Below are 26,241 nucleotides of genomic sequence, written 5' to 3'. Positions count from 1 at the left end.
TGCTGACCTGAAATTGGTCGCATGACCTGTTGGCTGCGGACAGTGGGGATGGAGCAGTAGAACGGTGATGATGTGGCAATTCAAAGGAAGTCCGTTACACCGTTCCAGAGGTAGGGAAGCCAGGGCGTGAGCTGCCTCACTCAGCAGCTTGTCAGGTGCCGTGAACAGAGGGGTTTCAGGTGATGTGCTAATTGTGATCGGTAGCCTTAGGTTGTTGAAGCCCGACTCTGTGGGAAAAGAATTAATGGTGTCTGCTGTGGACAGTGGAGAGGAGAGTAGTGGTTCCTGGGCTGTATTTTGCCAATGCAGGATCGCTCCAGCGATGTTGAATGTGAAGGGCGTTTAGTACTGCATTAGTGGGGCTGGCATTGTGGCCAGGTAAAGCTGCTGCCTCTGACACCAGTATCCCGTATGAGCACTGGTTCATGGCCCAGCTGCTCCACTTCTGATCCAGCTCTCTGCTGTGGCCTGGGAAAGCCTGGCCTGGGAAGATGGCCCAGGTAGTTGGGCCCCTGCCATCCACATGGGAGACCCAGAGGAAGCTCCTGGCTCTTGGCTGAGCCCTGGCTATTGTGAGTATCTGGGGAGCTGACCAGCAGATGGAAGATCTGTCTATCTCTCTTTGACTTTCAAATAAATAATCTTCTGGGGCTGGCACTGTGGTGCAGCAGGTTAAGCCACTTGATGCAGTGCTGGCATCCTATATGGGTGTTGGTTCAAGTCCTGGGCTGCTCCACTTCCAATCTAGTTCCCTGCTAATGTGCCTGGGAAAGCAGTGGAAGCTGGCCCAAGTCTTCGGGCCCCTGCAACCCACATGGGAGACCTGGAGGAAGCTCCTGTATTTAAATCAGTGAATAAGAACTCATGTCCTAATTCTAGCTAATTTTACTAAGAACCTTCAAGAATATAAGGAATTAAGGATAGAATAGTATATGACTTTCGGCTTTCCCAGAAATCAGTCTGGGGCCAGTGTTGTGGTGCAGTGGTTAAGCCACTACTTAGGACTCCAACATCGGAATACCAGTTTGAGTCTTGGCTGCTCTACCTCTGATCCAACTTCCTGCATTTAATAGGCCTGGGAAAGCAGTGGATGATGGTCCAAGTACTTGGGTACCTGCCATCTACATGGGAGACCAAGGTGGAGTTCTGGCCCCCAGCTTCAGCCTGGCCCAGTCCAGGCCGTTGCAGGCATTTGGAAGCTCGCTCTCTCTTTCTCTGTCTCGTTCACATAAATGAATCTTTTAAAAAATACATTAAAAACCAAAGTCTGATTGGAAGGGTTCCTTAATAGTATTTAGGAGGCCGGCACTGCAGCTCACTAGGCTAATCCTCCACCTGCAGCGCCGGCACACCAGGTTCTAGTGCCGGTTGGGGCGCCGGATTCTGTCCCGGTTGCCCCTCTTCCAGGCCAGCTCTCTGCTGTGGCCAGGGAGTGCAGTGGAGGATGGCCCAGGTGCTTGGGCCCTGCACCCCATGGGAGACCAGGAGAAGCACCTGGCTCCTGGCTTCGGATCAGCGTGGTGCACCGGCCGTGGCGGCCATTGGAGGGTGAACCAACGGCAAAGGAAGACCTTTCTCTCTGTCTCTCTCTCTCACTGTCCACTCTGCCTGTCAAAAAATAAATAAATAGTATTTAGGTAGGCTGGTATCTAATAATGAGCTAACTTCCAACACTTTCTTATCGTAAACTTCTTGAATTATTCTCAGTGGGAGAGAGGCTCCAAAAGCACAGTAATCTTCGTTTTAAGGTTTTTGGAAGCTCGCTCTCTCTTTCTCTGTCTCTTTCACATAAATGAATCTTTTAAAAAATACATTGAAATTTGAAATTTGAGAGAGGAGGATGAGATTTGAGAGAGGAGGATGAGAGAAGAAAAGGGAGGACCACATGGGATACAGGAAAGAAAGCAGAGATTGAAATTCTAACCAGGAGCAAGGAGACAGCAGTAATGTGACCTCAGCTTTTATAAGCCATTTCTTTTTTTTTTTTTTTTTTTTTGACAGAGTGGATAGTGAGAGAGAGAGACAGAGCGAAAGGTCTTCCTTTGCCGTTGGTTCACCCTCCAATGGCCGCCGCGGCCAGTGCGCTGCGGCCGGCGCACCGCGCTGATCCGATGGCAGGAGCCAGGAGCCAGGTGCTTTTCCTGGTCTCCCATGCGGGTGCAGGGCCCAAGCACCTGGGCCATCCTCCACTGCACTCCCTGGCCACAGCAGAGGGCTGGCCTGGAAGAGGGGCAACCGGGACAGAATCCGGCGCCCCGACCGGGACTAGAACCCGGTGTGCCGGCGCCGCTAGGCGGAGGATTAGCCTAGTGAGCCGTGGCGCCGGCCATAAGCCATTTCTTAGTTTAAAGTTTTGGCAATCTTGTAATTCCATTGAAGAGAATATTGTACTTCGGTGATGTGCATCAGAGCCCAGAACCTCTTTGTGTATTAGACTTTCCTCCAGAGTGACTTTCATGATGTGATCAGAAGTAAATAGGAAGTATCCAGCCAAGTCTACTGCCTGACTTGGCAGTAGGCACAGATGTAATGAACAGGGTTTTGTAGTCTATTAACATATAATAAATACAGTTTTTTAAACCAAGGGGTTAAGTTTCTTTTGCACCAGAAGGCCCACAACTTTTTATGATTATGTTGTGTGACTATGAAATTACAATTACCGAAAACCAAAGCATGGTCTTCCAAAAAAAAAAAAAAAAAAAAACAATAAAAGCAAAAGGCCAAGGAAAAATCAGGAATGAAGTCCCAAAGGAAATGTCAAGGGGTGAGCCTTATGGCGCAGTGGATTAGGCCACTGCAGAGACACCTGCATCCCTTATCGGAGAGATGATTGGAGTCCCGGCTGCTCTGCTTCTGATCCAGCTTTCTGCTAATGCTTTCTAGCAGGCAGCAGGTGAAAGCCCAAGTTCTTGGTCCCCTGCCACCCATGTGGAAGCTGAGCTGCATTCCCGGCTCCTGGCTTCAGTCTAGCCTTGCCCTGGCTGTAGGAGGCAATCGGAAGTGGAAGTGAGCGAGCAGATAGAAGATATTTCTGTGTGTGTGTGTGTGTGTGTGTGCACACATGCACATGTGCATGCATGCCAGTGTTACTCTGCCTTTCTAGTAGATATAAACAAACATCAGGTGGGAAAACCCTACTCCTATTAGTCTCTGCCTTCACCTCTTAGTCTTGCAGTGTCTTAAATGTCTTTGCCATATATGCTTGTAGGGTGAACCAACGGCAAAGGAAGACCTTTCTCTCTGTCTCTCTCTCTCTCCCTGTCCACTCTGCCCGTCAAAAAAAAAAAAAAAGTTGCTAGGGGCCAGCACTGTGGCATAATGGGAAAAGCCACCGCCTGCAGTGCATCTCATATAGGTGCCAGTTCGAGTCCAGCTTCTCCACTTTTTTTTTTTTTTTTTTTTTGACAGAGTGGATAGAGAGAGAGAAAGGTCTTCCTTTTGCCGTTGGTTCACCCTCCAATGGCCACCACGGCTGGTGCGCTACGGCCAGCGCACCGCGCTGATCCAAAGGCAGGAGCCAGGTGCTTCTCCTGGTCTCCCATGGGGTGCAGGGCCCAAGCACCTCGGCCATCCTCCACTGCCCTCCTGGGCCACAGCAGAGAGCTGGCCTGGAAGAGGGGCACCCGGGGCAGAATCCGACGCCCCGACCAGGACTAGAACCTGGTGTGCCGGCGCCACTAGGTGGAGGATTAGCCTAGTGAGCCGTGGTGCCGGCCTGATCCACTTCCAATCCAGCTCTCTGCTATGGCCTGGGAAAGCAGTAGAAAATGGCTCAAGTCCTTGGGCCCCTGCACCCATATGGGAGACCTGGCTTCGGATCAGTGCAGCTCCGGCTGTTACAGCCATCTGGGAAGTGAACCAGCAGATGGAAGACCTCTCTCTCTCTCTCTCCCTCTCCCTCTCTCTCCCTCTTCCTGCCTCCCCCCCCACCTCTCTGCCTCTCTGTAACTCTGCCATTCAAATTAATAAATCTTAAAAAAAAAAAAAAAAGCTTCTAAGTGAAACACATTTGATTAACTCCACAGTAACTCAGCAGGCTGTTAATTTGAAGTCACTAACTGGGGTACTTACATGCATTAGCCCGTCTTTGACTCGGACACACGGGGACCTCCCACAGAGACTGCAAAGCTTGCCAAGGAGGGCTTGTCTGTGCCAGTTCTCTGAGCACCACTTCCTGCCATTTTGAAAGGACCTGCGTGAGCATCCCCTTTGAGGCAGATGACTTTTGAGGATATCTCAGCTTTCTCAGATGGTCCCAGTTTCAGGAGTTTCCATTTGCTATTCCTGTGAAACCCTTTACCTGAGCCTCTCTGTTTAGTTTATTATTATTATTATTTTTTTAAAAGATTTATTTGTTTGTTTGAAAGTTACATAGAGAGAGAAGGAGAGGCAGAGATGCAGAGAGGTCTTCCATCCACTGGTTCACTCCCTAATTGGCTGCAATGGCTGGGGCTGTGCCGATCCGAAGCCAGGAGCCAGGAGCTTCTTCGGGGTCTGCCACACGGGTGCAGGGCCCAAGGACTTGGGCCATCTTCCACTGCTTTCTCAGGCCATAGCAGAGAGCTGGACTGGAAGCAGAGCAGCTGAACTTGAACTGGTACCCATATAGGATGCTGGCACTGCAGGCGGCAGCTTTACCCACTACACTGCAGCGCTGGTCCCTCTCTGTTTATTTGTTGTTGTTGTTTTCCCATAGCTTGACACGGCAGCCACCAAGATCCACCCTTTTTTCCCTGCCACGTGGCTGAAGGATCAGGTGTGTTTCCTTTTGAAGCTTATGCCACAGCAGTGTCAGACCCAGTATGAGCTGGGGAAGGTTTTAGAACTGTCCATTGGAATACAGCATCTCTTCTCTGATGGTAAGACAGTTAAGTTGCTATTGCCTAGCTTTCTTAATCTTGTAAAGATTTTAGAAGGGTAGTCAGGAAATTAAAATTAAAATATATATAATATATAACATTATATCCATTACCAGGTGTACCTTCAAATTGTGGTTAAAACATTCAAAACAGTACAGCAATCCACATCATAAATAAAACAGCCAGTCTCATTCCAAGCAGTTGTCAGATAGCCGCGTTTGTCCCCTGGCCTCTCCATGACATTGCCACTATCATTGCTGCCTCTGGAAAGCAGCCTTAACATGTCACCATTGCTTTTGATCAAAAACCAGTTTGAAGAGTGCGTAACTGACCGTGCATGTTTTGGAAACAGTGTCTTATTTGCTGTAGACCCCTCCAGACACTGGCAGCCTCTAAACTTATTCAGTAAAGCCAATGTTCCTTAGGTATTTGGATAGCCTCACATTCTTGCTGAGTGAACGTGTTATTCTTTAACACTAGATTCTGACGCTTCCATTACCAGGATTATTATTATTTTTTTTTAATTTTTGACAGGCAGAATGGACAATGAGAGACAGAGAGAAAGGTCTTCCTTTTGCCGTTGGTTCACCCTCCAATGGCCGCTGTGGCTGGTGCGCTGCGACCAGCGCACCGTGCTGATCCGAAGCCAGGAGCCAGGTGCTTCTCCTGGTCTACCAAGGGGTGCAGGGCCCAAGCACTTGGGCCATCCTCCACTGCACTCCCGGGCCACAGCAGAGAGCTGGCCTGGAAGAGGGGCAACCGGGACAGAATCCGGCGCCCCGACCAGGACTAGAACCCGGTGTGCTGGCGCCGCAAGGCGGAGGATTAGCCTATTGAGCCATGGCACCAGCTACCAGGATTATTTTATCACATTCAGACTCATAAATTTTCAACTGGAGAGCTCAGGTTTTCTTGGAACACTGACAGAATGCTAGACTCAGTACCAGTACTGTAGGCGTGGGCCTGATGACTGACGGGAGAAAGTTGTTTCCCAAAAGCAGTATATTTAAGATAGTGCTTGTCAGTTACTATGCAAAGCAAATGTTTTAACCATTACTAAAGATTCATTTTTACAGAGTATTTGTGTTGTGTCTGTGTAGTATGTTGTATACACTAGAGAACAAAAATACATTCTTTAAACATCTGCTTTATTAGGATGCCAGCAAAGAAACCCAGCGTCTCCATATCAGTGCTTATGGTGCAGGTTATCTCACGGTCCCTGGGACTACCTAAATGTGCAGCAGGTGACATTAGAAACAGGCTTCCAGGGGATGTCTCTTACGTTCTTCCCTTATGTCAGGATATCCGTAGGTTCTGTGTAGGCTGTTGGAGAGTGGCAGCAAACCCAGCCACATGTATTGTTGGCAGAGAATTCTTAATGTTACTGTGGGTAATAACTTCCCAGGGACGTGAGGAAGCGCTCAGCTGGGTCTCCCTGTGTTAAGTAGGTGGATGTCAGGAGGAGCACTTGGTGCTGCATTTGGAATGTGATGTAACCAGTAGAGCCATGAATATTGGCCAGCCGCTGTTTTCACTGTACTTCAAATTCTGTGTCTTGAACCACATGCTGCTTTCATTGAATGAGCAAATGGCCAATCAACAAAACAGATTTGGAGAAGATTTCAGAAAGACAGGAGTAGCCTGGGTAAATGGCTGCAGTCTTCCCAAGATTACCACATCCCACTGCATAGGAAGCTGCTGTAGCCGTTCTCTGTGTGTAAAGCCAGATGTACAGATGGAGTCCATGTGCTAATCTCTAAGAGTTTTTAGTAAAGGGATTGCACATTCAACCAGATGTTACTACTAAGGTTTTCACAGGATCATTTTTGGTATCTGATATATAGGAACTATTTTAGGGCTTCTTGTGCTTGTCAGAGTAGAAAAATAAATTCTATTCTTTTAACTGTGTTAAATATATATTTCCCCCTTGATACTTAGTTGGTCTTGAAGTGCCGTAGTGACATTTTATTGATTAAATGTTTATATCCTGTTCTCTTTGGCACAGGTCCAGATGTAAAGAAGCTGTATGCTCTGAGCCAAATTTTGAAGGATACATCTATCGCCATTAGTCATAGGATTATTACTAGCTACAGCATTGAAAACTTTCAGCATGAATGTAGATCTATTTTGGAAAGACTGCAAACAGATGGACAGTTTGCTTTGGCCAGAAGGGTAGCAGAATTAGCTGAGTTACCTGTGGACAACTTGGTTATTAAAGAGGTATCATTAGTCTTTGAAGTTACTTAAAATCTTAGCATATTAAACTGGGAATAAAATGAGATACATAGTTTATAGGAGCTAAGGCTTTTTTCCTTTTGACACACATATTACTTTAAGAAATGGGTGAGGAGCGTGTGTTGTGACTCAGTGGGTGGAACCACTATTTAGGATGCCTGCATCCCATCTTGCAATGCCAGTTAAGTGCTAACTACCACACTTGCAATCCAGCTTCCTGTTAATGTCCCCACGAAGTAGCAGGTGGTGGCTCAAGTACTTGAGTTCCTGCCACCAATGTGGGAGACCCAGATGGAGCTCCTGGTTTCTGCCTGGCCCAGCCCTTCATGTTGTATGTATTTGGGGATTGAGCCAGCAGGTGAAAGATACCCTCCCCCATTCTCCATCTCTCTATCACTCAGCCTTTCAAACAAATACATAAGCTTTTTTTAAAAACTGGATGCGCTTAGTGTATCCATTGTTGAAAAGTGTATGCTCACATAGTAAGTTTCACCACAGAATATGCTACAGTTATTTTCTTTTGGATAGAATTAAATACTAGGTGGCTGTCTCTTGAACCTCACTCAGATAAATGGACAATTGTTTTTCATACCTTAACTTTCCAGGGTCATCTTAAAATATCCAGGGTCATCTGTAGCCAAGTCCCATATTCTCTTATTTGGTATACCTGGGGAGCATTTATATTATGTTCTTTATCCAGGAAAGGCTAAAATTTTTCTCTGTTAAATTTCACAGGTAACACAGGAAATGCAGACCCTAAAACATGTTGAACAGTGGTCCTTGACTCAAGCAAGAATTGACTTCTGGAAAAAATGCCATGATAATTTTAAGAAAAACTCTGTTTCAAGCAAAGCAGCCTCCTCCTTTTTCTCGGCCCAAGCTCTTGCAGTGTGTGAGCACCCAAGTGGACAGAGCAGTATTGAGGAACGCCATCTGCTACTCACCCTGGCGGGGCACTGGCTTGCCAAGGATGACCCGGTGTGCTTGGACAAACTGGAGGCGCTGGAGAAACAGATCTGGCTCTGTCGCATTTCCCAGCACACTCTCAGGGGAAACCAGGAGGAGATGGAGCCCAGATTCTCTCGACAGATCGCAGCTAGTGGTGAACTTTCCTTTGATAGCTTAGCCAGTGAGTTTTCCTTCTCCAAGTTGGATGCTCTAAACTCATCAAAATACTTAGAACTTCATGGCCTTCCATCCAGAGAGACATGTGAGCCGAGACTAGATTGGAAGGAACAGGACTCACTGAACTTTCTGGTAGGGCGCCTGTTGGACGATGGCTGTGTGCACGAGGCGAGTAGGGTGTGCCGGTACTTTCATCTCTATAACCGAGACGTTGCCCTGGTGTTGCACTGCAGAGCACTGGCGTCAGGGCAAGCTAGCGTGGATGACTTGCACCCGGAGATCCGTGCCCTCCTCCAGAGTGCGGAGCTGCTAGAGGGAGAAGAGCGTGCTGTCCCTCCGAGGAGAGTCCAGAGCAGTAAGTGAAGGAGGTGAAGCTTGCCTGACTCCCAGCTAACGCTGTCAGCACTCGCTCCCAGGAGGAAGGGTCAGTGAGTTCAGGGGTAGCGGCTTTTCCCCAGGCAATCTGTAAACTAGGTGATTATCTGGACAGTGAAGTAGAACTACGTCTGGCTTGTACCCTGCTCAAAGAAATTTTTTTTTTCAGATTATTTATTTATTTAACTAAAAGGCAGAGTGATAGGGAGGGAGAGACAGAGCTCTTCCTTCCACTGGTTCACTCCCCATATGCTCTAACAGCCAGCAGGAGTGGGGGTGGGGAGTCTGGTTCAGGCCAGGGCCGTAGCCAGGAACTCCATCCTGGTGTCCCACTGGGAGGTAGGGACCCAAGTATTTAGGCCATCTTCTGCTTTCCCGAGCACCTTAGTTGGGAGTTCCATGGGAAGCAGAGTAGCAGAATTCAGACCAACACTCTGATATGTGATGCAGACATTGCAAGTGGAGACTTAACCTGCTGTGCCACAGTGCCAGCCCCAAGCTCACGGAAATCTCTTCTGTACAAGAAATCGTGTTTCCAGTTGTAGTATGTAGACATAGGTTAATTTCTATGTTAACCTTGTATGCTGTGACTTTGTTAACTTTGCTTATTCCGAGAGTTTTCTTGTATATTCCTTGGGATTTTTTACCTAGATAATCACGTCATCTGCAGTTTCTTCCTTTACAAACTGTATGTAATTTACTATTTTTTTTAAAGATTATTTGTTTATTTGAAAGAGTTAGAGAAGGAGAGACAGAGAGATCTTTCATCCACTGGTTCATTCCCCAAATGGCTGCAACGGCTGGGGCTGGGCCAGGCTGAAGCCAGGAGCTTCTTGCAGGTCTCCCAATGGATGCAAGAACCCAAGGACTTGGGCTGTTTTTGCTGCTTTCCCAGGCATATTAGCAGGGAGCTGGATTGGAAGCAGAACATCTGGAACTCGAACTGGCCTCCTGTGGGATGCTGGTGCCGCATTGCCGGCCCTGCCTTTCACTTCCTGTTGTTGATGTTTCACACTGGTTATGCCCCTCAGTCCCAGGCTGGCTAGGAGAGCTGAGAATGGGCATCCTTGCCGTGGCGTATGGTCTGCCTGGGCTCTGGGCTGTGAGAACCCTGTCTTCTCAGTCCCCTTGCTGTTTTAGAGCGGAGGCAGTCTTTCATCATGAAGTATGATGTAGAGTGTCAGTTTTTTGGAGATGTGCTTTATCATGTTGAAGAAGTTTCCTTCTGTTCTAGGCAACTGAGGTGGTTTTTTTTTTTTTTTTTTTTTTTTTTAGATTTTATTTATTTGAAAGAGTTACAGAGAGAGGTAGAGCCAGAGAGAGAGAGAGAAGTCTTCCATCTGCTGGTTCACTCCCCAGTTGGCTGCAACGACCAGAGCTGTGCCAACCGAAGCCAGGAGCCAGGAGCTTCTTCCAGGTCTCCCACGCAGGTGCAGGGGCCCAAGGACTTGGGCCATCTTTTACTGCTTTCCTAGGCCATAGCAGAGAGCTGGATGAGAAGAGAAGCAGCTTGGTCTTGAATCGGCACCCATGTGGGACACCAGCACTACAGGCTGTGGCTTTACCCACTGCGCCACAGTGCCGGCCCCCTGAAGTTTTTTTTTTTTTTTTTATTTGACAGGTAGAGTTATAGACAGAGAGACAGAGAGAAAGGTCTTCCTTCCATTGGTTCACTCCGCTAATGGCCGCTACAGCTGGCGCTGCACCAATCCGAAGCCAGGAGCCAGGTGCTTCTCCTGGTCTCCCATGGGATGCAGGGCCCAAGCACTTGGGCCATCCTCCACTGCACTCCCGGGCCACAGCAGAGAGCTGGCCTGGAAGAGGGGCAACCGGGACAGAATCCAGTGCCCCAACCGGGACTAGAACCCGGTGTGCCGGTGCCACAGGCAGAGGATTCGCCAAGTGAGCCACAGCGCCGGCCCCCCTGAAGTTTTTAATCATGAATCAATATTGAATTTTGTCCACCAGTCATGGGGTTTTCCTTCTTTATTAATATGGTGGATTAAATTTATTGGTTTTTGAACATTGAAACATCCTTGTATTCCTAGGATAAATTCTACTTAGTCTTGGTGCATTATTTTTTGATAATGTTACTGGAATTGATTTGCTGTTTTGTTGAGGATTTTTTTTTTGCATCTATGTTCATAAGGAATATTGATCTGAGATTTTTTTTTTGTCTGTTTTCTTGAATTACAGTAAGGCTGGTTTGATGAATTGAAAGTTTTTTTTTAAGGTTTTATTTTTTTTATTTGAGAGGTAGAGTTATAGACAGAGGGAGAGACAGAAAGGTCTTCCTTTTGTTAGTTCACTCCCCAAATGGCCGCCACGGCCGGAGCTGGGCCAATCCAAAGCCAGGAGCCAGGTGCTTCTTCCCGGTCTCCCAAGTGGGAGCAGGGGCCCAAGCACCTGGGCCATCTTCCATGCTTTCCCAGGCCATAGCAGAGAGCTGGACTGGAAGTGGAGTAGCCGGGACTTGAACTGGCAGCTATATGGGATGCCAGTGATGCAGGCAGAGGATTAACCTGTGCCACAGTGCCAGCCCCAGTATTTTCTCTGTAATTTTCTGGAAGATACTAGATACGGTGTTTTTTCTTCTTTAAATGTTTAGTAGCATTTATCAGTAAAACCATCTGAATCTACAGATGTTTTTATAAGATTTTTCAGTATGAATTCAATTTCTTTAATAATTATAGGGCTTTTCAAGGTTATCTCTTTTGGGTGAATTTTTTTTTTTTTTTTTTTTTTTTTTTTTGACAGGCAGAGTGGATAGAGAGACAGAGAGAAAGGTCTTCCTTTGCCGTTGGTTCACCCTCCAATGGCCGCTGAGGCCGGCGTGCTGCGGCCGGCGCACCGTGCTGATCTGATGGCAGGAGCCAGGTACTTATCCTGGTCTCCCATGGGGTGCAGGGCCCAAGTACTTGGGCCATCCTCCACTGCACTCCCTGGCCACAGCAGAGAGCTGGCCTGGAAGAGGGGCAACCGGGACAGAATCCGGCGCCCCGACCGGGACTAGAACTCGGTGTGCCGGCACTGCAAGGCGGAGGATTAGCCTAGTGAGCCGTGGCGCCGGCCTTGGGTGAATTTTAATAGTTTGGTTTTCTTTGAAGTCTTTTCCCTGCCTAGTGGGTTATTTGAACCTTTTTTGATCATCCATTTTAATTCATTATGACTCTATGTACCTTTGCATTGTTTAAATGGTTGTTTGATTAAAAAAAATAAGTCTTCAGAATCTACTTAGACTCAAAATTGTACCACCTCAACTGGAATGTAGGAGCATTACCATGATATAGATCATTTTCCTGGGCTTCCTGTACAGCCCAGTTGTCTGTCTTACGTCTTGAGTGTTTGCCCAAGCAAAATGAGATGTCCACATCTCATCTCAGAGTGCCTGGCTTTGATATATACCTCTGCTTCCTGACTCAGTTTCCTGCTAATGCAGAACCTGGGAGGCAGTGGTGATGGCTCAGATTACTGGGTTCCTGCCACTTAAATGAGGGGACGGAATTAAGTTCCTGCATCCCAGGTTTGGCCTCAGCCTAGCCTTGGCTATTGTGGGTAGTTGGGGAGTGACCCAGGGGGTGAGAAAGCACTCTAGCTCTCTCTTCCTCTTTACCTCTCCCTCCCCACACTTTCAAATAAATGAAAATTTTTTTAAAGATTTATTTATTTATTTGAAAGTCAGAGTTACACAGAGATAGAGAGAGAAGTCTTCCATCAGCTGGTTCACTCCCCAATTGGCAGCAATGGCCGGAGCTGTGCTGATCCAAAGCCAGGAGCCAGGAGCTTCTTCCGGGTCTCCCATGTGGGTTCAGGGACCCAAGGACTTGGGCCATCTTCTACTGCTTTCCCAGGCCATAGCAGAGAGCTGGATCAGAAGTGGAGCAGCCGGGTCTCGAACCAGTGCCTATGTGTGATGCCCGCACTTCAGGCCAGGGTGTTAACTCACTGCGCCACAGAACTGGCCCCTCAAATAAGTTTTTAAAAAGAACTTATTTAGGCCGGTGCCGCGGCTCACTAGGCTAATCCTCCACCTTGCGGCACCGGCACTCCAGGTTCTAGTCCTGGTCGGGGCGCTGGATTCTGTCCCGGTTGCCCCTCTTCCAGGCCAGCTCTGCTGTGGCCAGGGAGTGCAGTGGAGGATGGCCCAAGTACTTGGGCCCTGCACCCCATGGGAGACCAGGAGAAGTACCTGGCTCCTGCCATCAGATCAGCACGGTGCGCCGGCCGCAGCGCACCAGCCGCGGTGGCCATTGGAGCATGAACCAACAGCAAAAGGAAGACCTTTCTCTCTGTCTCTCTCTCTCACTGTCCACTCTGCCTGTCAAAAAAAAAAAAAAAAAAAAAAAAAACAAAAAAAAACACAACTTATTTAGGGACTGGTGCCGTGGCATAGCGGGTCAAACATTGCATGTGGGCACCAGTTTGGGATGCCGATGCTGCAGGTGGAGGTGTAACTTTCTGCGCCACAGTGCTGACCTCTATAATTTTTACTTTACACAGAAAAATATTTGGATATTTCAAAAAATTCATGGAAATGGAATTGATAACTAGGTTTACTGTCAAGTAAGAAAAGTTGGGTTCTATGCATCCAAGGTGTTTTAATCAGCCTTTTGTCTCTGAGAAACACTGAAGAGGAGCTCAGTAGAAAGAAAAAAGTTTATGGCCAGCGCCGCAGCTCACTAGACTAGTCCTCCGCCTGCGGCGCCGGCACCCCGGGTTCTAGTCCCAGTCGGGGTGCTGGATTCTGTCCCAGTTGCCCCTCTTCCAGGCCAGCTCTCTGCTGTGGCCAGGGAGTGCAGTGGAGGATGGCCCAAGTGCTTGGGCCCTGCACCCCATGGGAGACCAGGAGAAGCACCTGGCTCTTGGCTTCGGATCGGCGCAGTGCACCGGCCGCAAGTGGCCACTTCGGGGGTGAACCAACGGAAAAAGGAAGACCCTTCTCTCTCTCTCTCTCACTCTCTCACTCTCACTCTCTCTCACTGTGTAACTCTGCCTGTCAAAAAAAAAAATTAAAAAAAAAAAAAGAAAAAGAAAAAGGTTTATTTCATCTCCTGGTTTTGGAGATTAACAGTCCAAGATCAAGCTGCCCCATTAGTCCTGCATCTGATGAGGGTGGAGGCCAGCAGAGGCGAGGTGTGTGGGGAAGGATAGCAGTGGTGAGCCAGGACGCAGAGGGACAAGGAGCATGCTCCTCCCTTAGAAATCTACCATGACTTGACCACGGGGGCCCTATCCCAGCACCTTAATTCAGTCCAATCACTTCCTGATGTCTTAAGAGGAAAATAATCTATTATATTTGGATACTTCTAATTTCTGTTGCTTTTCCCTCATTCCTGATGTTCCGAATTTCCTTCCAGTTCATTTTCCTTCTGTCTGAAGGACTTCTTAGTAATTCTTCTAGGGCTGTCTGCCAGCCACAGATGCTTTGTTGTTTTAAATGTTTTTCTTCTTATGAAGACGTCTCTAACCTCCATTCCTGTGGATGTTCTGGTTGTATATAGAAAACTTATTTTCTTTCAACACTTAAAAATCATATACCACTACCTTTTTGTATCCCCGGTAAACAATGAGAACTCTGCAGTCACTTGAACCATTGTTCACCGATAGATGGTGATTTTCAAGGTTTTTTTCTGGGTGAGTATTGTGGCACAGTGAAGTAAGTCATAGCTTGGGATGTCTGCATCCCGCGTTAGAGGTCCTGAGATCGAGTCCCACCTCGGCTTCAGATCTGGTTTTCTGCTAGTGCCTCCTGGGAGGCAGCAGATGATGTCTCAAGTGCTAGGGCCCCTGCCACTCACACAGGAGACCCAAATGGAGTTTCAGACTCCTGGCTTCGACCTGGTCCAGCTCTGGCTCTTGAAGGCATTTGTGGAATGAATCAGCAGATGGGAGATCTCACTGTGGCTCTCACTGTGCTTTTCAATAGATGAAAAGTAAATACTTTTTTTTTTTTTAAGTTTTTTTTCTGTCTTTCGTTTTTAGCACTTGTTATATTGTGATGGGTGTGTGTTTCATTGGCTTTACTGTATTTGGAGTTGACTTAGCTTTTCAAATGGGTAGGTTTATGTTTCACCAAACTTTGGTATTTTTTCTTTTTCTTTTTCTTTCTTTTCTTTTTTTTGTTTTTTTTTTGTTTGTTTGTTTGTTTGTTTTTTTGTTTTGTTTTAAGCTTATTTATTTGAAAGGCAGAGTGGCAGAGACTGGTCAGTTTTTTGTCCACTGGTTCTCTCTGGGTCTCCCGTGTGAGTAGCGGTGACTCAGGTTCTTGGGCCATCCATCACCTGCAGCTTCCCAGGCACATTAGTAGGGAGCTGACAGGAAGGAGCAGAGCAGCCAAGACTCAGGCAGGCACTCGGATGCGGGATGCGGGATTGCAGGTGGCAGCTTACCCTGCTGGACCACGTCACCCACCCTGGGTAGGTTTCAGCCATGGTTTTTTGGTGTTTTTCCATAATTTTTGCAACACCATACTCTCTCCTTCTCTCCTCCTGGACCTTCCATAACACCAATATAGAACTTTGGTTATCTCACAAGTTGCCAAGGCTTTGCTGTTTTTTTTTTTTTTCAGCCCATTTTCCATCTGTTCAGGTTAGATCATTTCTGTTGGTCTGCCTTCAGTTTCACTGATTCTCTGGCATTTCCATTCTGCTATTGAGTTTTATTTCTATGATTTTTTAAAATTCAGTTATTCTTCAATTCTAACTTTCTTTATATCTTCATATCTTTGAGGCTTTTGATTTTTAGTTCATCTTAAAAATATACATGATTGCTTGTTGGAACATTTGTATAAGATCTGCTTCAAAGTCTTTTTCATATAATTTTTTTTTTTTTTTTTTTTTTTAAGTTTCATTACTTATTTAAAAGGCAGAGAGAGAGGGGTCTTCCATCCGCTGGTTCACTACCCAAATGGCCACAATGGCCAGAGCTGGGCTGATCTGAAGCCAGGAGCTAGGACCTTCTTCCAGGCCTCCCACATGGGTGCAGGGGCCCAAGGATTTGGGCCATTTTCTGCTGCATTCTCAGGCCATCAGCAAGGATCTGGATCAGAAGTGGAGCAACCGGGACTCAAACCAGCATCCATATGGTGTCACTACACCATGGCACTGGCCCCCAGATAATTTCAGTATCTATTGTTTGAATGTGAGCTGACATTTTAATTATTTTAGAATCCTGTGTGTTGAGAATTTCCTGTTTTTTTGTATGCTGAGTAATTTTGTAGACTTGGAATAGTATATACTATTTGAAACTCTGAGTTTTATTTAAATCCTGTGCAGACTATGGATACTTCTCGCTGTTGACCTGGTTAGGTTCCAGGCCTTTCTGTGGGCTGCAATTCCACCATGAGCTCAGTTTTCTTAGCTGATCTATTCAGATCTGCTCCGTGTACCTGTCTGACTGTGACTGTGACTGGGTGGTTGTCTTTCTGTTAACTCGGCTCTCAGAGGCTTAGGTCTGCTAGTTAGAATCTGATACATGTACAACCCAGGAGTAGCCTCTGTAGTTCAGCTAGTTCCTGGAAGTTTCCCTTTTCTTTCTTCTGGCAAAAGCTGAGGCTGACGGGGCTGTAGTAGGGCACAGTGGGTTAAGCTGCCACCTGTGATGCTAATGTTCCCTAGGTGCCAAGTAGGTCCAGCTTCCTGCTAATGTGCCTAGGAACACGAGCTGCTTCCAGGTCTCCCGCGTGGGTGCAGGGGCCCAAGGATTTGGGCCACCCTCTGCTGCTTTCCCAGGTGTGTTGGCAGGGAGCTGGATTGGAAGTGGAGCAGCTAGGACTTGAACCGGTACCCATATGGGATGTCAGCACCACAGATGGTGGCTTTACCTGCTGTGCCACAGTGCCACCCCCTGATGCTTAAAATTTATATGCAAAAGTATGACACGTGGGCCGGCGCCGCGGCTCACTAGGCTAATCCTCCACCTAGCGGCGCCGGCACACCGGGTTCTAGTCCCGGTTGGGGCGCCGGATTCTGTCCCGGTTGCCCCTCTTCCAGGCCAGCCCTCTGCTGTGGCCAGGGAGTGCAGTGGAGGATGGCCCAGGTGCTTGGGCCCTGCACCCCATGGGAGACCAGGAAAAGCACCTGGCTCCTGGCTCCTGCCATCGGATCAGCGCGGTGCGCCGGCCGCAGCGCGCCGGCCGCGGCGGCCATTGGAGGGTGAACCAACGGCAAAAGGAAGACCTTTCTCTCTGTCTCTCTCTCTCACTGTCCACTCTGCCTGTCAAAAAAAAAAAAAAAAAAAAAAAGTATGACACGTGTAGTGAAACAAATCACACACACAGATGTGCATAAAGTACAAAGTCAGTCAGTGTCCCTGCCTGGCACACTCGTTCTTGGTGTACAGGAATGCATGCACGTGTTTACCATTAATATCACCTTGCTCTACAACATTTTCCCTGTTAGTGTGTACAGATTGGCCCCTTTCTTTCTAATGGCTATGGAGTATTCTGTTTGGGTGTCCCAAGCTTTGTTTAACAGTACTTTATGGATACTTAGATTTTTCTGTTTCATTTTTACTATTACTGTTAGATATCCTTTTCTGCTTTCTTCTTAGTAGAATCCATTTAATCAAATTGAAAAAGCTTTTCTACTTTAGGCTAAGAAGTTCCTTTAAAATCAGGAATGTGATTTTGCTATACCTGTAATACATATTTGCATTTTAGAAACAGTACGTTGAAGATTGGCTCAGGCGAGAGGGGTCTGGCACGGGGGACAGATAGCAGATGCCGCATGATAGGGGCTGTACAGGGCGGTGACTGGCAGGATGACCTGGGGGTCGTTAGCAAGACCTGGTGATTTGTTCGCTGTGAAGGGCGTGGGGAGGACAGGTGAATCGGGCAAGCATCTTGGTGCAGATCTCTGGAGCGCTCGTTAGGTGGCTGAGTTTACAGCAGATGAAGGTATCCTGGGTTGGAATTTCTTAGAAGTTGAAAAAAGAAATTTCAGTGGGGCCTTGTTTAGAGGTGGTCCTAGACCCAGGGAAAGCCATGGGAGTACCATGCCAGAAGCTGTGATCAGAGAGGTGGAGTCATGGGGAGCCGGGGAGAGGCCTTAAGCCAACAGCTGAGATAGCCCTCAGACCTGTATCTCTTTCCAGCGTCAAGTTTGGACAGTCAGCCTTTGGTGGTGGTGCCCCCCAGCGATGAAGTGGTGCTCAGTCTGGAAACTCTGACGAGCAAGTGCCTCCACGGGAAGAACTACTGCCGGCAGATCATCTGTCTGTATGAACTTGCCAAGGTACGTGCCGGGGTCGGGAGTCCACGCAGGAAGCTGCCCGGTGAGCCCTTCCGAGGAGGACCGTGACCTGGAGGAGAGCTCCTGTCGGGGCCCGCCTAAGTCCATCTCGGAGGAGTAGTAGGAAGTGAGGACACCAGGCAAGTATCCGGGCACCTTGAGTTCCGACAGTAGCTTAGCCAACCAGAAGGCTAGAGCGAGGCAGTTCAGTTCTGTGTGGTTTTCTGTAAATGGCAACTCGAGCATGACCTTAGGACCTGCTGACCTAGGTGTCACATCATGGTTGTTGGGAGCATTCCATATGGAGTGCAATGGCTATAGACAGGCCACAGCAGCCAGGAAGTGTCTAGCTGGGTCTTTTTTGGAAGGGGAAAATAGTGGACAGGATGTGGAACTCATGACAGTCACACAGCTGAGCAGAGCACTAAGTCATGGCCCTTGGCGCTGGAGAAGACACACATGGTTTCGCTACTGCCGTAGGAATAGGGAAGGGGCGGCTGTGTTTTAATTGGCTTCCTTAACGTTGGATAATGTTTGAACAGATCGTGTTTAACCAGAGACCGTCACCTGATGCTGTCTCTTGGCTTCAGTTAGGTTGTATGAAGGGTCTGGAAGAAGATGCTAGCTGCTTCTAAGGCTTCCGCTCACGGGAAGGGATCTAAGCCCAGAGAACAATGGAGTTGATTTCGGAGGAGCGCTCCTGTGCCTTTTCCTGGCTTCCTGCAGTGGCCCTGACAGGCTTTGCCTTCCCCTCAGGAGCTGGGCTGTTCCTACACGGATGTTGCTACACAGGATGGCGAGGCCACGCTCCGGGCAATCTTGGCCTCCTGTCAGTCTGACCGATGCACACGCGCCCAGGCCTTCATCAGCACCCAGGGCCTCGAGCCAGACACCGTGGCTGAACTCGTGGCTGAAGCGGTGACACGGGAGTTGCTGACCCCATCAGAGGGAACAGGTGCCGCCCTCCAGGCCTCCCCGTCCTCTCCACATGCTCAGGTTCTCAGAGGCAAGGCTTTGCTGGTGGTACATGCTGTCTGCTGCCCTCTCATTAGAACAAATTGCATTTCCTTTGTTCTGCTTTGTATTTTGTGAGTATGCCTAGAGTAGCTGTGCCTTTTTGAGTTCAAGAATTCTCCGTGGCCTGAGAGATGACATCAGGCCAAGACTGCTGAGCTCAGCAAGTAAACAGGGAGACAGGTGGCAGAGGCGCTCCATCACCATTCCCCCAGCCCCGGCGTGCCCATGCCGGGGCACAGCAGTCTTGCCACCTCAGGCTCCTGCCCTCCTCCCTCCCTGCGCTCTGCGTTCTCCGTGCAGGAGACAGAAATGGATCTTTGCATGCAGGCCGCAAGCCCGTGTGCAGCCCTGCAGAGCAGAGCCAGCCGTGTCTTCAACTGGTTGCCCTGTGTCCAGACCGCACGTTGGTGGGCATGAAGTTGCTGGATAAGATTTCCTCCGTCCCGCACGGGGAGCTGTCGTGCAGTAAGTCCTTGACCTTTTTCTTGTATTTTGGGTCAAAATAGTTGTACAAAAGTCTCCTGGGAGTGGTCTTTCTAAAACTCTTGAGTCCTTGTTCCTGCCTGGATACCTAACCCTCTGGTAGAAAGCTGGGTGTGCACTGAAGAAAACTTAGACTAAGTGTGGCCAGACTCCACAGGCGCCTGGAACCTTCCACCACCTGTGTAGTGCCCTGCTGAGTGGAAACAAACTGAGGCAAAGACTACTTTGGAAGCTGACGTGTGTCAGGGCCGATACTTAAACCCAGTCCCTGTGATCTCAAAGCCTGCTCGTTTGTCACACGGTGCAGCTCACATCTGCAGTCAGTAGTGTGTGTATCTCTGAGCTTTTTCTTGGCAAGACTGTAAGCTTTCTTTTCTTGAAAATAGCATTATACTGTTAATCACTTGACTTTATGGAAATACGCTGTCATTCACATTTTATGACACTCATATTTGATACAATTTTAGTGGTTACACAGTAGTTCTCACATGTAATTAAACATTTTTACCATTGTGGAACCTTCAGGTTGCCTCTATTCTTGCTATTTCAACACAAATTCTGCACATCCACAGTTATTTTCCTAAAATAAACAGCTGACCCAAGGGTATGCTCATGTTTAAGGCTCTGAAATACATATGTTTATTTACACACACACAGACTCACATACATACACAAATTTCATTCCATGGGAAAAACATTCACTTTTCACTCCCACTGAAGAAGTCTGAAGTGTGTCACTGTCTGGAGCTGATTCCACTTTGCAGATCTGAGAGGCCCCCACACAGCATCCTCCCAAGGTTTACTGAACAAATGAGTAGAGATTTTTTTCAAGGTTGGAGAGTTGCATTTTTAAAGTAGCGCTTCTGTCTTGTCGCAGCCCTGCTCGGTGCCGGCTGCTGAGGGGCACCGGGCGCAGGGAACAGTGACAGAGCATGGCACTCGCAGACCAGCGTGGGGCCAGGCCAACCACACCAGGTTTCTGGACAAAGTATCCAGATGCAGGCCTGGAGGATTAGTCATCAGTAGGTTTCAGTAGGGCCCTACGGATACAAAAGCCCATGAGCATAGCCTCACGTACTGAGAACCTTCAACATGGCAAATACTTTCCCCAGTTTGCCTTTTAACTTTGCAACAATGATTGTGTGGTACTTTTGGATCTGTCAAATATCAGTTTAATCTAGAAATCCAAATAGCAGTTAAATAGGTCCCAAGACCTTCCACTGAGATAACAAGCAGAGAAAGGCCCTTGGATTTATGTTGGCAGGAGCTCCTTCAGTTTGTCTGAAATGAGCTACTCCCACTTAGCAGACAAGCCTTCCTTGGTCTCATTTGCTGGGCCTTCCGGCAGTACGGTCACTATGTGACTGGCTCTGAGGAGTTAACCCGCGGCTGTCACAGAGAGGGCTGTCCCGGAGCTCAAGCGGGTGAGACCAGGGACCCCAGCGAAGTGGTAGGAGCGTCCTTGCTGGACTGGTGCCTTCTCTCTCAGGCCGCTTCGCCCTCCTGCGGGCTGAGGGAGGTTGAAAGCGGGAGGCCTGGGTTCATAATCCTCTTACCAGTACCCTCCCATGTAGCCACAGAGCTCCTGATCCTGGCCCATCACTGCTTCACCCTGTCATGTCACATGGAGGGCATCATCCAGGTCCTGCAGGCCGCCCGGATGCTCACGGATAACCACTTGGCTCCCAACGAGGAGTATGGACTGGTGGTGAGTAGATCCCTCAGCCCTGCCCTCCATCCCGAGGAAACCTGTGAGAGGAGTGACAGGCTGCGGGCCAGCTCTGAACAGATGTGGTCCTGGGAATTTGGCCCCTCTGATACCACTGTGTACCTAGTGGTTGACCACGCAGTCCAACCCTCTTCTGCAGGCTTTGATTGCTATCAGAATCCGAGTGCGCCAAGGAGTAGAAAGCCAGCGTGTCCCTGCCGTGTTCAGGCTGCCACACCCCTAGCCGAGCTCACACAGCTGCGTTTCTCCCCCTAAAACAAGACTGAGACGCTCCTAACTCACACCTCGTATGTCCACGTTGTCTGGCCTTGACACTGACCTGAGTGGCTGAGCAAGCTGCTGGCCGCTGTGAGGAATAGTGGGAAGAGGAAGGTTGCCTCCCAGGGGGGAGCCTTCAGCACTTGATAGTTTCATGCACAACACAGAAGGGGGATAGCGGCTGGCGTCCCAGTGACTGGCATTTCTCAGTCCTCCAAAGAAGCCCCTTGTTGGGTACGTGGGAGGGACCAAGGCATGGCAGCCTGGCCTTGGCCCTTGTCACCCTAGAGCTTGGCATGTGAAAACAACCAAACTGATGGGGCCAGCGGTCCGGCAGAAAACTCGCGGTGACGCAAGCACCCTCCCTCTGCAGGTCCGTCTCCTCACCGGCATTGGAAGGTACAACGAGATGACTTACATATTTGATTTGCTGCATAAGAAGCACTACTTCGAGGTGCTGATGAGGAAGAAGTTGGATCCGGTAGGTGGAAAGCAGTGAGCTCCAGGATATCTGGGAGGCTCGGCTCTTCTCGGGGTCAACCCCATCAGGGTTCCAGGACACACTAGTGGCTTCAGTTAACGTACCCAGTAGTGAGCATGCTGAGTGCTGAAGAAAAGGAGCTCGTCCCCCTCCACCTTGGCTTCCGTTGTCTTACATCCTGCCCTGGTGGGAGCAGAATCCTTCTGAGCGCCCTGCTGCAAGGGGCCTGTCCAGCTCCAAGGCTGTCTGACAGCTTTTAGTGTGAGGAGGTTTCAGCGGCCCATGAAAGTCGCTGGCTGACGGCTCAGTTAGGAAGTGAACACGAAGGCCTGGGCAAGACGGGGTTATTATAAGGCCACTGGCAATGACCAGGAAGGAGGCTTGGAAGCAGACCTGACCTGCGCCTGTGTCCCCAGCAGGCTCTGTGACACCAGGTATGTTTCATAGCCTCTTTCCAAATCATTGTTTGGCTGATTATCGTTTCTGCTCATTTTACTTCTGAAGAGTTAATTAAAAACTGAATGTACTTTTGGCTTCTAGGAACCTGGGCCCAGGCAAGCAGGATTAATAGACAAAAGCACAAAAAATTAAAATCTTCCTGTAATGGTGGCCAGTTTCAGGACGGATTAGTCCAGCTAGCAGGTGTCTGCAAGAGCCCCCAGAGGGTTGTCAAAATTGTTTTTAGGCAATCTTGCAGCTGCATTTAAATATTCTTTCAATGATTTTTTTTCCTGATTACAAAAGTAATACATATTCTATGTAAGACACTTCGAAAAGAGAACACAGAAAAAAAGCCTTCAATGTGTCCTCCATCTGGAGACAGCCAATGCTAACAGTGGCACTCATACCCCAAAACATATTTTAACATGGGAAGATGGGCCATAACTCTTACCTTAACAGTAAGTGTATCAGGACTGTTTCCCAAGTCAGATCTTCCCCATCAGTTTGAACGGCGCTGTGGCCTTCCTAGTGTGCACATCTGGACGGTTACTAGATACCCATACGGCTTTCATCCTAGCACTGTCCTCGCTTCTCTCCTCAGCACCAGATGCTTAGAAATGGAAACGTCAGATCAACCTACGTGTATTTCTAGGGCTTCTCCCATCTGAAAGATTCACTCTATCCACAGCAAAGAGAAAGTTGTCTTTTTATACCAAGGATAGCCTATGCTTTTGTGTTCATTTTCATTTTTGCTCATTTTTTCCTGTGAGTTTGCTAGAAATTTTCAGAGCCAAGGGACGCAGCCGCCTCGCCAGGGCCCTGCCCGCCGTGGCCTGCCTTGCAGTGCCTGACTGAGACCTTGCTCTTGGTGCTCCCTCCTTCTCTCCCGGGCAGAGTGGGACGCTGAAAACAGCCCTACTGGACTACATCAAACGCTGCCGCCCTGGAGACAGTGAGAAGCACAACATGATTGCCCTGTGCTTCAGCATGTGCCGGGAGATTGGCGAGAATCACGAGGCAGCTGCCTGCATCCAACTGAAGCTGATAGAGTCTCAGCCCTGGGGTGAGCAAGGCCCCAGCACCGCCCTGCAGCAGTGCCGCTTGCTGGGGAAGGGTCTTGGAACTCAGGGCAAGAGCCCACGAGCTTGTGAAAAGCTGAGGTGGGAACTCGTCACTCAGCAGGGGCCCCGGCTGGGCAGTCGGGAGATGGAAGGGGGCCCTGAAACCTGTGCGTGCAGTGTCATCACACCGCATAAGCCTGCTTTGCTGTTTCAGAGGTGCAGCGTCCTGAATCCTACTCCAGAATGAAGTTACAGTAAGGACAAAGGCATTACTGGCTCGGCAGCTTTTATCCAATGAGACAGCGCCGCCTCCCTGTGATGGCAGCTGACGTGGCAGCACGTTGGCTGGCACAGACTAAGCGAGTCTCCTTGCTTCCCCTGCAGAGGACAGCCTCAAGGAGGGGCACCAGCTGAAGCAGCTGCTGTTGAAGGCCCTGACGCTGATGGTGGATGCGGCCGAGAGTTATGCCAAGGTAACCACAGTGTTACTGCAGACTGGCCCTGGGCCCTTCCCAGTGAAGGGGTCATGGGCCAACCAGGGGCTGACAGGGTGAGTATAGTTGTTGAGGTGGTCATGCAGAAGGTGGTAGCTACACAGTTGTTCCTCTGCCTGTGCCTCCCTCCACCGTTGTCCCTCAGGACTCCTGCGTGCGCAAGGCCCAGCACTGTCACCGGCTCACCAAGCTGATAACGCTACAGATCCACTTTCTGAACACTGGCCAGAACACAATGCTCATCAATTTGAGCTGCCACAAGCTACCGGACTGTATCATGGCCCTACCTCGGTTCTACCAGGTAAGAAACCAAGGTCTGCTGCACAGCCAGCATGTTCTCTCCCTGCTGTCCCATCACGGGAACCAGAGGCTAGGTGACTCATCCAAGGTCTCAGGGCTAGTGACAGCCCCAGGGCAGTTTGGTGTTTCTCACTAGCTTACTGCTTGGGCCAAGGCAGATGGCGAGACAGCAGTCGTTTTTGCCTCTGAGCTGGCCCTGACAGCACGGGGAAGATTCAGGTTCGGAGTGATATCCCTGCCGGGCAATTCTGCAAGAGCCAACCAGTCCCGAACCCAGCATCTATAGGATGGTGCACACACTTTAGCACAGGGAGTCATCAGGGTTGTTAGGGGATTGTTTCCAGCCCAAATGAAGAGGACTGCTGGGGAATCTGCCCTCTCATTCCTGATAGAGCTGAATTACTGGGAGTCATACTCTGTCCTAGCAGTTGTATCAGTTCACCGTGAGGAAGATGAAAAACACTGAGGGAAAGGTGTTTGGGAGTTTGTGGAAGGTGAAATGCCAAACCCACACCAGACTTTCCACCAGCTCTGATAGGCACAGAGACTTCATGATCTGGCATGGTTGTCATTGTGGGCGTGTACAGGACTGCTGACTACAGCAGACTGCCTTCAGCTGTACAACTAATGGGCCCTCATGGCGTCCTCTTCCATCCTTTTAAGGCTTCTATCGTGGCTGAGGCCTACGACTTCGTTCCAGACTGGGCTGAAATTCTGTACCAAAAAGTGATTCTTAGAGGAGATTTTAATTACTTGGAAGAATTTAAGCAGCAACGGTTATTAAAACCCAGCATATTTGAAGAAATTTCTAAAAAGTGAGTATTAAAAATTGACTGTAAGCATTTCATGTATAGCCTCTGCTTTCAGGTGAGACAAAAGCCAGAATTTTGTGGCCTCAGTGCAACATGCTGTTAGCCATCCCTCTACTTAAATGAAATAAAATGGCAGCAATAAAGAGGCCCCAGAGGGAAGAGATCTTTGACCAGGTGTAAGCAAACGTGCCAAGGAGAAGTTTGCCTGTGGTGCTTTGTACTAAAAATGAGAGGCTAACTCTTCACTTTGTGGAAGGGGCCTTTTGGAGTCCTAAGCTTCTCCTAACTACCATACCCGGATTTAATTGAAGCACGTTGTATGTATCAGGCACTTCTAATTCTAGTGTGAGATCACGTGCCAGACCCCTCCTCTGGGAGTAATGGTGTCGGAGCTGACAGCCCTTGCTCAGGATCCAGTACACTTAACCTGTATGTACTTGTTTCTTTGTTTAGATACAAACAACATCAGCCTGCTGATATGGTCACAGAAAACCTAAAGAAGTTACTCACATACTGTGAAGACATCTACCTGCATTATAAGCTGGCTTATGAACACAAATTTTATGAAATTGTAAACGTGCTTCTGAAGGACCCTCAGACAGGCTGCTGTCTAAAGGACATGCTAGCAGGTTAGATTATTTCACAGGTGCCTGTTTGCTTGTACTGATGGCAGGTTCTGACACATGTCCGCGATCAGAGTAGATCTGTTGTTCATTGAGAAAACATCCAGCACTAACAGTGTTTATGTTCCTTTGTGACTAGTAATGAACCAGAGACTTTTCGCAAGGGAATCCCTACTTAAGTTACTCATCTGTAGCATTTTATATGGATAGTAGTCTTTAGATCAAAAGCCGCCCCCTTTTTGGAGGCTTCTACTTGAGGAGGTGATAGAGTAATGATTAAAAAATACCTGTGCCTGCAGATTCCAGTTTCAAAGAAATTTAATATTATTTACATAGTTAAGGAATAGGTAGGTGATACATTTTCGTTTGTTAGAAACTGATCTTTCTATAATAAAAAATAGATTTTAATTCAGTGTATGTCATTACTGCTAAGGAAATCTTAGCCCTTGTCTGCCTTGAAACAGCATTTACTGTAATTATTGCTGTGTAGTCACTGCTCTCTGTTAATTCCTCAAATCATTTAGATGGTCACGTTTCCCACTCAATACTCAACAGAAGTTTGGGGTTCCTATTTCTTACCTAAGAGAAATTACAAACTTGCAGAAGGGAAACTAACCACAGACTTCTTTAAATCGCCCTGGAGAAGACATGGGACGATGATCCAAGAAATTCATGGAAAACAGTTAAGCTTATTTCTGTGCAAAAATTTAAATCTATG

At 48.4% G+C, this 26,241-nt stretch overlaps 1 protein-coding gene across 5 annotated transcripts in view; it reads left to right on the top strand.

The window, feature by feature from the left end:
• Positions 1–25,931, top strand: part of SPG11 (SPG11 vesicle trafficking associated, spatacsin) — an 83,963-nt gene extending 58,032 nt beyond the window's left edge. For 4 of the 5 annotated variants that reach the window (XM_089310232.1, XM_089310231.1, XM_089310234.1 and 1 more), the window contains 13 exons: positions 4,697–4,859; positions 6,865–7,079; positions 7,830–8,574; positions 17,688–17,827; positions 18,581–18,779; positions 19,169–19,306; positions 20,899–21,032; positions 21,685–21,792; positions 23,128–23,296; positions 23,679–23,767; positions 23,934–24,089; positions 24,752–24,903; positions 25,354–25,931. In XM_089310232.1, the coding sequence (XP_089166358.1) occupies positions 4,697–4,859; positions 6,865–7,079; positions 7,830–8,574; positions 17,688–17,827; positions 18,581–18,779; positions 19,169–19,306; positions 20,899–21,032; positions 21,685–21,792; positions 23,128–23,296; positions 23,679–23,767; positions 23,934–24,089; positions 24,752–24,903; positions 25,354–25,534 (2,589 nt within the window). In that variant the 3' untranslated portion in view covers positions 25,535–25,931. Of the gene's footprint in view, positions 1–4,696; positions 4,860–6,864; positions 7,080–7,829; positions 8,575–17,687; positions 17,828–18,580; positions 18,780–19,168; positions 19,307–20,898; positions 21,033–21,684; positions 21,793–23,127; positions 23,297–23,678; positions 23,768–23,933; positions 24,090–24,751; positions 24,904–25,353 lie in introns of those variants that run through there. The other variant, XR_016218068.1, reaches the window with a different exon arrangement.
• Positions 25,932–26,241: the final 310 nt, after the last annotated feature.

The sequence above is a fragment of the Oryctolagus cuniculus genome, chromosome 12 (assembly GCF_051225735.1).
Source record: "Oryctolagus cuniculus isolate XC-2025 breed Fujian yellow rabbit chromosome 12, ASM5122573v1, whole genome shotgun sequence".
NCBI classification, from domain to species: Eukaryota; Metazoa; Chordata; class Mammalia; order Lagomorpha; family Leporidae; genus Oryctolagus; species Oryctolagus cuniculus.
The sequence above is the reverse complement of the archived record's forward strand: the minus strand, read 5'-3'. Positions and strand labels throughout refer to the sequence as shown.